The following is a 10,451-nucleotide window of genomic DNA, read 5'->3' as shown; positions in this document are numbered from 1 at the left end:
AGTCTATTATTTTAATGGTAGGTTTATTTGAACAGTGAGTGACAGAATAACAACAACAAAAATCGAGAAAACATGTCGAAAATGTTATAAATTGATTTGCATTTTGAGTGAAATACGTACTTGATCCCCTCTCAATTTAAGATTTCTGGGTCCAAGGTGTCTTTTGTACAGGTAACGAACTGAGATTAGGAGCACACTCTTAAAGGGAGTGCTCCTAATCTCAGTTTGTTACCTGTATAAAAGACACCTGTCCATAGAAACAATCAATCAATCAGATTCCAAACTCTCCACCATGGTCAAGACCAAAGAGCTGTCCAAGGATATCAGGGACAAGATTGTAGACCTACACAAGGCTGGAATGGGCTACAAGACCATCGCCAAGCAGCTTGGTGAGAAGGTGACGACAGATGGTGTGATTATTCGCAAATGGAAGAAACACAAAATAACTGTCAATCTCCCTCGGTCTGGGGCTCCATGCAAGATCTCACCTTATGGAGTTGCAATGACCATGAGAACGGTGAGGAATCAGGCCAGAACTACACAGGAGGATCTTGTCAATGATCTCAATTCAGCTGGGACCATATTCACCAAGAAAACAATTTGTTACACACTACGCTGTGAAGGACATAAATCCTGCAGCACCCGCAAGGTTCCCCTGCTCAAGAAAGCACATGTACAGGCCTGTCTGAAGTTTGCCAATGAACATCTGAAACGGCCAAGGCAACAAAGGAGTGGCTCAAGAAGAAACACATTAAGGTCCTGGAGTGGCCTAGCCAGTCTCCAGACATTAATCCCATAGAAAATCTGTGGAGGGAGCTGAAGGTTTGAGTTGCCAAAACGTTGCCAAAACATCAGCCTCAAAACCTTAATGACTTGGAGAAGATCTGCGAAGAGGAGTGGGACAAAATCCCTCCTGAGATGTGTGCAAACCTGGTGACCAACTACAAGAAACGTCTGACCTCTGTGATTGCCAACAAGGGTTTTTCCACCAAGTACTAAGTCATGTTTTGCAGAGGGGTCCAATACTTATTTCTCACATTAAAGTGCAAATTAATTTATAACCTGCGTTTTTCTGGATTTTTTTGTTGTTATTCTGTCTCTCACTGTTCAAACAAAACTACCATTAAAATTAGACTGATCATTTCCTTGTCAGTGGGAAAATGTACAAAATCAGCAGGGGATCAAATCATTTTTTCCCTCACTGTAAACCACTGAATGTCATGAATATTCCAATCAAGCAGTCAATTCCAAATATTCCAGAAATATTCCACTGCAACTAGAGGTATAAAAAAATGACCATAGAAAAAGAGAGTAATACAAAAAGATACATTAAAAGAAAATGTTAGGATTTTCCTCGTGTCATTGGCATCTCTGCTTATGTTAGAACTGGGTGACAGGATAACCACCTACCCAAGTGGTAGGACCATCTAAGGACAGCACCGTTGTCTTTGGACAGAAGCTTCACAGTGGCATAACATTTACAGAAATGTTGCTGTTGAGGTTACTCAATTCCCTCATTTCCACAAAAAAACAACACAAAGACGAGAAAGTGAAATTCTGACCCTACAGTCTCACTAGGAGCCCTACATTCATTTAAAGTAATACGTTCGAACACACACAATAATAAAACTGAAGTTTCATTCACCTTACAGGCATCTTTGTTCTAGCACAGGTTACAAGCTCAAGATGTCCTCCAGCTCTGGTGAAGGGAAAGACAGATGAGTTCGGCGTGAGACCATCATTTCTGCCACACAGAGTTCCACCGGTGCACGACCCCAACAGAAAGTAAAAAATGAAAGGCCTACGGTTTTGCCCACTTGTAATGCTGCCCATTCAACTTGTGTGGTTAACTGACAGGTACTGAAAGGTATCTTCAGTCCCTTCTGTGCTCCCGTGAGGGAGACGGCGACATCCATGTCCTCTCCTACATACGGCCTAGTCCAACAGAGAAGCGGGGCGCCCGTCCCTGACCAGTAGAGGCCGGGACCAGAACCGAGACGTGGCGGCATCCTCCTCCCCCGTAATGCGACAGTGGGCAACTCCTGCCAGCCTCCGTCAGTGCAGCAGTGTGAGGAGACCCAGAGGGAGGAGCAGGGTCAGAGTGGACCAGACTCTCCAGCCTGGCGCGGAGCCGGCGTTCCCCAGAACCCTCAGGGCGCAGCCCTCGCCCCGGTACCCGCTGTAGCACTGGCACTGGAAGTGTTGCCTGTACCCGGCCAGCTCCGCCTGGCCCGGCTGCCCCGTCACCTTCAGCCTGCCCTCCCGGCTGCTGATGCTGTGGGTGAGCGGGCTGAGGTGCAGGTAGGCGTCGGTGTCCGGGCTTCGGCGGAGGCAGCGGCCATGAAAGCCACACAGCTTCTGGCTGCAAAGCTCCGCCGCGGTGGAGACGTTGAGGAGGTAGCGGCCGAGCGGGCCTCGCAGATACTGGTTCAGACTGGAGCAGCTGGCCTGGGGGAAGACGCGCGCGCACACACACACACACACACACACACAGCTTAAAACAAAGGCGTAGGGTGAACACACCAGCACATGTTAGCATTTAATTGTGGACTAACAGTAAATAGGCATTACGTGGTAGTTACAGGGGGGAACGCCAAACAGATGACTCCAAATTCCCAATCGATTAACGTTCACGGCCCCGGTCAGAAATGTGCCACTATGTAGGAAAAAGGGTTCAATTAAGAACCCATTCACATTTCATCATTCATGGATTATGAGTCATCTGTCAGTCTGGCGTTCCTCTCTTCAAAACTACGCAATAACTAGGCGACCTCCATGGGGACAACCACACTCACATTGCTGCTGGCATAGGTGTGGTCTCCCCAGACAATGACCCCAGCCGCTCCCAGGGCCACACTCTCACCAATGGTGGAGACCAGGTCTGTCTGCAGACACACACACACATACACACACACAAAGAAGTTCAGTATCAAAGTCAGCAGTACATTATGAGCAGACCGGTTGTGTTTGAGAATCAACTACATCGCCGTCGTCAACCGCAGACTGATCATAACGGAGACTTCATGACAACCAGTGAAATGTATTTCTGTCTGTAATAGGGGACTACCATGATATTGGATGTAATCACAACACACCCTGTCATTCATCAACAGTAACACACAAATCATTTCATTTTCTCAACGCTGCGTGGCTGAGATGACACACACCCTTTACAGAGTCTGGGGGACTCCTAAATTCATCCTGTTCCCTTTATACTGCACTGCTTCTGCCCAGGGCCCATAGGCGCATCATGTAAGGAAGTGTGTCATTTGGGAGGCAGGCCAAGATGTGGTTCAATTACACAGAAAATGTGTCAGAATGGAATGTTATGTCAAAGGAACTGAGTCATCCTCATTGTATCTATTCTCTACACACCCTGGTTTAAAAACACACACAGACAACAGCTGTGTCACTCTCCCACACGTTTTGACTGCTGTTTCTCCCGTTTCAAACTGTAAAACTACTAAATAAAAATACTAAATAACTCCTATGCATTATGAATACTCCAACACACATTTTACCGAAACTCTAACAGTCAACAGACTTAAAGAGGTTATATTATTAGCTATAAGGGAAATGGAATTTAATTCAAGCTGATGACAGAAATTGTATCCACAGAACAATGGTGACTCTTCAGATTCATTATTGAGTTTTTCCACACAGGGTTTTGTATCGAGTGTTCAAACAATACATCCATGATTGCACAGTCCTCCTAATCCATACACTCACACCATCACTTCAACTACAGGACAGATTGCCTGCACGCCTGCATTTGTCTGAGCAAAACTGGACAGTAAGAAGCCAATAAATTATTTGGATCTGCTTACTAATGGATATGCAAATCATTCATGACTCTGGTATGGGTGGGAATCATTCATGACTCTGGTATGGGTGGGAATAATCTGCTACTTCTGGTCTAGGTTGATCCAGCGGTCTAAGCTGCAGCCTCCATAGTACTGCTGAAGCATGGATTGGATCCCGGCCTACTGCTATTTCAGCACAAACTTTCCATGATAATTTTCCAATTTCTCTATATGAAATAAAACATAAAATTGGCAAAATGTGCATAAAATATTAAACAAGCTTGACATACTGTATTTTGTGTGTGTGTGTATATATATGTCATTGGAAAGTTGCTGATGGGTAACGCTATTTGGTGTGAAGAGACATTTTTAGGTTTCTGTGAAAACACAGACATCTCTGTTGCATAGCTTGTGGATATGTTCTATATTTAGACGTGACATTAGCCTGGGTTTCTTTAACACTTCATGCCCCTGACATGGCAAAAGAGCATTTGGATCATTTTGGTCCAATTTCAAAAGGTTCAGATTAGTAGCGGTCAATAAAGAACCTCTCTAAATATGTTATGCCTCATTCAACATGCCCACTTGACAAGGGAAACGTATGTAGGGCGCCATAACCAGGCCTTATAACAAGCACTCTCACCTCAGTCAACGGAGTGAGCTCGTTGGCATACGTGGGCCGTGTATAGACGAAAACCGGCCGTGCCAGCCCGTCGCCCACCGATGCCAGCCGCATCCCCTCCTTCACCCGGTTGCGGACGAACTGCCTCCCGAATGTGGTGGAGCGCAGCACCTCGCCCATGTAGACGGAGGGGAACAGGGCCGTGCTCTCAGTCCACAGCCAAGCGAGCTGGTCGTTACGGGCCATCTCCACGTCAGGACACCGGCCGGTGTAGTTCTGCAGGCTGCTCCGGTAGTTGTGGTTGTAGCAGTCTGGGAACAGGTAGAAGCCCCATAGCTGGTTGGGCCGCAGGCTCTTGGCGTGCCTCAGTGTTTCCAGCATGAACTTCCGGGCGGACAGCTCAAACTCCTGCTGGGCCACTTTCCCCACGCGCTCCGGGGGCCAGTCCGGGTTTTTCTTCGCCACCAGTTGCCGTGATCGGTCACGGTACACATCCTTGACGTCCCAGTTGCGTATCCACAGCGGGCGCCACTCCTCCCAATCGATGACGGCGAGTCCTTTGGCGCCCGGTTCACGGATGTATCTCCTCACGGCGTCGGGCATCTTCTCCTGGTGCTCCATGAGACTGGCGGCTTGCGGCAGCCCACCGTTTACGGCGGTGCCGTCGCGCTCGTAATATGGGTACAGCCCCAGCCGGTCCTTGTAGAAGATGGTCAGGTTCTGCCTGACGAAGCCCTCATTTGGCGATGCAACGATCTGGAACTGGTCCAGTTGGAAACGCACGCGATGCCGGGGGGCACAGTCCTCCGTGGGCGCGTTCCATGCGAGTAGCAAAGGTTTCTGGGAGAACAGGGGCCATCGAGTGGGCTTCAGCTCTTCAGCACCGAGGACATTCCAGGGAGCGAGTACGGCCAGGAGAAGCAGAAGCAGCCAGGGCAGCTGGCCAGTCAGGGCCAGGAGAGACCGGGGCACTACCCACATGGCCACCTTCTCTGCCCTAGAAGAGACACAATGACAGCTCTTTAAAATCCCAGCCCAGTGGATTCATCTCTCTATTTAGTAAGATTCCTAATACACACACCACTGGTGGCGATACATATTTCAGTAATTTTTTTGGGGCTGTGTCAAAGTGAATTTGTACTCTACAAACCCTCACAAAAACTATTTTGTTTACATGTTAGTCATTTAAATGACACTCTTATCCAAAGTGAATGACATATCTTAGTGATTGCTGACACTCTTATCCAAAGTGAATGACATATCTTAGTGATTGCTGACACTCTTATCCAAAGTGAATGACATATCTTAGTGATTGCTGACACTCTTATCCAAAGTGAATGACATATCTTAGTGATTGCTGACGCTCTTATCCAAAGTGAATGACATATCTTAGTGATTGCTGACGCTCTTATCCAAAGTGAATGACATATCTTAGTGATTGCTGACGCTCTTATCCAAAGTGAATGACATATCTTAGTGATTGCTGACGCTCTTATCCATAAAATAACACATATATTGGTGATTGGTTTTCTGTTACTGGGTGAGCAGAGAAATAATGAGCAAATTTAAACCTGGGGAAGTTTAGGTGATCATGATAGTATGAGGGCCAGATTGGAAATTTAGCCAGGACAGTGGCGTTAATACTCCTACCCGTATGATAAGTAACACGGTGACCACAAAGAGTCAGGACACCATTTTAATACTGATTGAAATACAGCCCCCTACTCAGGACTATTTTGGGGCATTTGGGATTTGAAACATAGTCTTTTGGAAAGAGTGCTCCTGACTGACCCTCGAACACCAATTTCAACAGAATTGGTACTCCAATCCAGGGACCAACCAGGACCTACCCTGCTTAGTTTCAGATGCAAGCCAGCTGTGTAATGAAGGGTGCTAAGCTGCTGACAGACACCACACAAAAACACACAAACATTTTAAATTGGTTGTGTAATAAATAGCCTTGAGTAAGAGTAGGTGTGTTTCCAGCAGCAAATCAACATTCATTTCTTTTCGCAACACAAGAACACACGATGTTGCCAATGCCAACCATTTTAACAGGGTTTGTATAATATTTAGAAAACAAGGATATTGGTAATTCACTTCCGTATAAAATGAAAATGTTCATGAAACCGTACCTTAACCAAAAAAACTAAGCTAAAAACAATAATTATTTACATCGCATAGACAGAACTGCTGGTGATGCATGGTACATTTGTATTTAAGGGGCGACGGTGACTGCCTTTGACTACGTTTAATTAGTCGACTGTTGTCCTGACCAAACTGAAAACTCAAATGTAAACGAAACCAGCTCACCTGATTCACAGTGTGAACTGTATGAACTGGACGCCAAATACTCGTTAATCCGTTGAAGTCATCCACGCATACCAAATTCACCACAAACCAGTACTAACACGAGCATGTTGTCGTACACGCGCACAAAGTTAGCACGAGCTAGATTCAAAGTCCGTACATTTACTCATTACATCTTTGAAATAAAGTATACATAACGTAACTGTCAATCATAACGTTTAGAAATAACATGACTCTACTTGTTACTGTAGTAACACAAGTTCCACTAGTTAGTTAACCAAGTGAATCAGACCTGTGGCAGACGACTTTGAGGACACCGGTTTATTCCACTCGTGTGGTTTCAAATTAACAACGGCATAGAATGCTCTGTCGACATGCTCGTGTATATTTCTCTTCATGATGTAAATGTTCCATCAGTCTTCTTGATAATAACATTGTACACTGTTTATTACAATCGTTTTCTTTCGTGAAAATCACATCTCAGCCTACCAGTTCTCTGTAAGGAGACCAGCAGGGGGGAAATGCGGCGATGTGCATACGAGCTCAACATTGCTCGTTTCATTCCCAAGAGAAAAATAGGGTGTACATTTAGAAATGGTCGTAAATGATTTTGCTGCTTTGTCTACTTTAAGGAGGACATTTTATTTATTTAATTGGATTCATTAATTAAATATGTGTTAATGTTAAAGTAAAACTTAACTTTTACGATAAATTGTCTTTATGTTGTTTTTTTCGTTACCCCCGTAAACCGCAGGAATGGTTCAGTCTTCATTTTCGCTGACGATTTTTAGCGCTTCAGTTGACTGTAAAAATAGTAGATATTATAAATATCAGCCACGTTATTACAGGAGTGTGAATGAATGATTTGTGTTATAATTTAGTGAATGTAGTGTATTAATTTAGTGATACTTTTCTTGGGAACTGCAAACACATGTGATCATACTCATAATATTTTCAGGAAATTCAGTAACTCCTCCAGTGAAAAAAAGTTAATCCCTGACTTCATCCACACGCCCTCTTTTAGATAACTGGTATCTAGGTTTTAAACGCAATTACTAAATATTAGCATAACCTTTAGCTCCTTCCGTTAAGGTCGAAGCTAGATGGCAGGAACTTTGTGTGTGATCTGGGCATAGCTGCTGTTGTTCCTGCGCAACCACCGACGCTGACTCACCTAGAGGGGTCACACTTCTGGGGAAAGTTTCTCTCATGGGAGCTGACCAAGCAGTAGGACAAAGTAGGTCATTCCCTCTCTTTTTTGTCTGACTTACTCGCTTTGACTGTTTTCAAATGTAATTGCAGCACAGAGAGGGACCACCACAGAAGACCATTGTCATTCATTTGGATTGCCTCAAGGAAACTGTAAGCCCTGTTTTAAATCAATGCCCAGTCAGGCAGGTTCTTTTGTTTTCTTGTCTTTCTCCATTTGACGTCCAGTGGGGCCTGGCTCACTCCCTTTGTAAGTCTTCTTGTGAAGTGGGGAGTAATGAGGGCATTCAGTATGCTTCTATCATACACCTGGAAGTAGCCTCCTGGGGCACCCCACCATGAAGCCTGTACAATACTAAGGAACTGTGTTATTGCTGCTCTCATTTAGCACAATGCAATCAGTGCCACCGATCAGGCACAGATGTATGCTGCTTTAAAGCCTGATCTGACAGGGAGGTCCACTGTTGCGAAATCCATGGCCTGTCTTTAGTCCACACTGGAATCCACTTGACAGGCAACAAAGCATTCAGCAAACCAGAGAGGACTAGAGTAAGTTCAGTGCTAAACGAAATAGCAAAGATGTTGTGGATGTTGTGAATGTGTTTTGCAGCTTGAGTTAGCGACAGCTGTTCAGGAAAGAGATTATAGCGGGAGAAGCTTTGGGCTGAATTTGTTTTTTTATTTTAACATTAAACTAACCCTAAATGAAGGTTAGGGTCATGCACAGACTACACACACAAACACAGACACCTCTCTCTATAGGAATCACATGTAAAGACATGTTAGAGCAAATGTGAATAGTATACAATTCTAATTAACACACCAAGGCCTGTGTGTGATATCTTTTAACAGACATTATCTAGAATGAAGCTGTTTATCAACCAGCGGTTAATGATTCCAAAATAGCGCACATTACTTTTAGATGATGAATGCAGACAAACGTGACAATCAGTTGTTCAATCAATCATTCCCACTTACCTAACAAAGGTTAGAGCCTGTCAGATATGCACAAGAAGCTTAAATCTGTTGTACAGGTCAGTTGCTCTTGTCCTAAACTCTTAGCTAAGTGTCCTGCGTTGACAGTCCTTTCAGTGTGCCAGTAGTTAGGTTAGGGAGAGGTGCCCTTCCTCTCTATCTACAACCAGCTTCGCATCTTATTTCAACCTCTGGCAGACCCCACCCCTGTCCCTCCCCCTTAACCCCTCCAAAATAACCCTAGGTCACTAAATTCAATATGATTCACCCCTCTCAGCATGGCTAACACAGTCCAGAAGGCACTTCCTTTCCTCTCACACAGGAGGACATTATGTACACTTGCTTCATTTATTCATAAACTGACAGATTGTTAGACTATGTTTTAGTTTCATACATTCTATGACCCGTATTTACTTAATTGTTACTTAACCAGTTTATTTAATAGAAATTCTCATTTTTAATGATGAACTGTCCAACGGCACTCAAATGCCAGGTAAAACAATACACAGAACCACATAAGTAATAAGAAAGAAAAATAAATACTACATGCAAGGTATTAGAAAATAAAGAAAAATAAATAATAAATGCAAGGTTATAGAAAATAAAGAAAAATAAATACTACATGCAAGGTATTAGAAAATAAAGAAAAATAAATAATAAATGCAAGGTTATAGAAAATAAAGAAAAATAAATACTACATGCAAGGTTAAAGAAAATAAAGATCAATAAAAATTGAATACACAGACGCAGATTCATCAGGAGGATTGATCACGTATCAGCTTGTTGTTTTAATTTTAAGTGTGAGGATTAATGGTGTCAATCTTAACAATACATTCTGGAATTTCTGGCCACTCTTTATAAAAGTGGAGCTGTCAAGCAAAAATGTGGCCCCAAAAATTGTGTACCATGTCTGTAGTAGGGATGTGTCCAAATTAATAACCAGTAGCAGCCAACTGTTTCAATGTCCGACTATTCCCAAACAGCTGTGCTTTTGTCCGTTGTTTCTTTGCTTCTGTTGTGTGTCCTCTTCATTTCTTGTTATTATTTATTCTCTGTTGCAGTTTTGTTGATAAAGTATAATACTTATTTCCTAAATGCATATCCAGCTATTGTATAAAGAAGGAGAATGTACTTGTTTTATTACCGTATAATTGCTGGACAACAGGCATGCATGTGGTATGTGTTAAGGCATAGGACAGGGTCAGTGTTAAGGTTCATATACTCGTCCACTTGAAAGCGTGTGCATGGTCACCTTTTGTGCACGGATTGGGGGGGTCTTTTCGGGGTCGGGGGGGGGGGGGGGTTTGTGTTTCGACTGGGAGGTTTTCGGCAGTTCGTGCGCATGATATGTTTTCTAGCTTTGTTTCGGTTCACTTACATTCACACTCTGTGATTGGTCAGAAGTTGTTGCCCCCCTCTTTGATACTGGGGCCTTTAAAGCTCAGTGCCTTTGTTTTTTTGTCACTGCTCGTCTGACAGCAGGACGGCCCCAGGAGTTCCCAACTAATGTCCTGCTGAGGGTGTATAGTTTA

General features: G+C 43.9%; 1 protein-coding gene across 3 annotated transcripts; it reads right to left on the bottom strand.

Annotated features, from left to right (window-relative positions):
• Nucleotides 1–1,135: 1,135 nt before the first annotated feature.
• Nucleotides 1,136–9,171, bottom strand: hyal2b (hyaluronidase 2b). 3 transcript variants are annotated; one of them, XM_010900629.3, is made up of 4 exons: nt 8,923–9,171; nt 4,447–5,422; nt 2,796–2,885; nt 1,136–2,448 (listed from the first exon to the last, which is right to left on the bottom strand). In XM_010900629.3, exons 2-4 carry the CDS (start codon nt 5,404–5,406, stop codon nt 2,056–2,058), a joined length of 1,443 nt encoding a protein of 480 aa, XP_010898931.1. In that variant the 5' UTR covers nt 5,407–5,422; nt 8,923–9,171; the 3' UTR covers nt 1,136–2,055. The 3 variants fall into 3 exon arrangements, with proteins under 3 accessions (XP_010898931.1, XP_010898929.1, XP_010898930.1); XM_010900627.3 differs by lacking the exon at nt 8,923–9,171 and adding an exon at nt 6,739–7,251; XM_010900628.3 differs by lacking the exon at nt 8,923–9,171 and adding an exon at nt 7,028–7,251.
• Between the last annotated feature and the right edge of the window lie 1,280 nt (nt 9,172–10,451).

Source organism: Esox lucius, chromosome 17 (genome assembly GCF_011004845.1).
Source record: "Esox lucius isolate fEsoLuc1 chromosome 17, fEsoLuc1.pri, whole genome shotgun sequence".
Taxonomy (NCBI): domain Eukaryota; kingdom Metazoa; phylum Chordata; class Actinopteri; order Esociformes; family Esocidae; genus Esox; species Esox lucius.
Note: the sequence above shows the minus strand (reverse complement) of the source record. Positions and strands in the feature narration are given on the sequence as shown.

Bases quoted from the DNA above. Each gene is read 5' to 3' on its own strand.
- hyal2b (XM_010900629.3), bottom strand. From the start codon at position 5,406: ATGTGGGTAGTGCCCCGGTCTCTCCTGGCCCTGACTGGCCAGCTGCCC. The intron at 2,886-4,446 runs GTGAGAGTGCTT...GTGTGTCTGCAG, and splicing joins AGCTCACTCCGTTGACTGAG to ACAGACCTGGTCTCCACCAT. The intron at 2,449-2,795 runs GTGAGTGTGGTT...GTCTTCCCCCAG, and splicing joins ACACCTATGCCAGCAGCAAT to GCCAGCTGCTCCAGTCTGAA.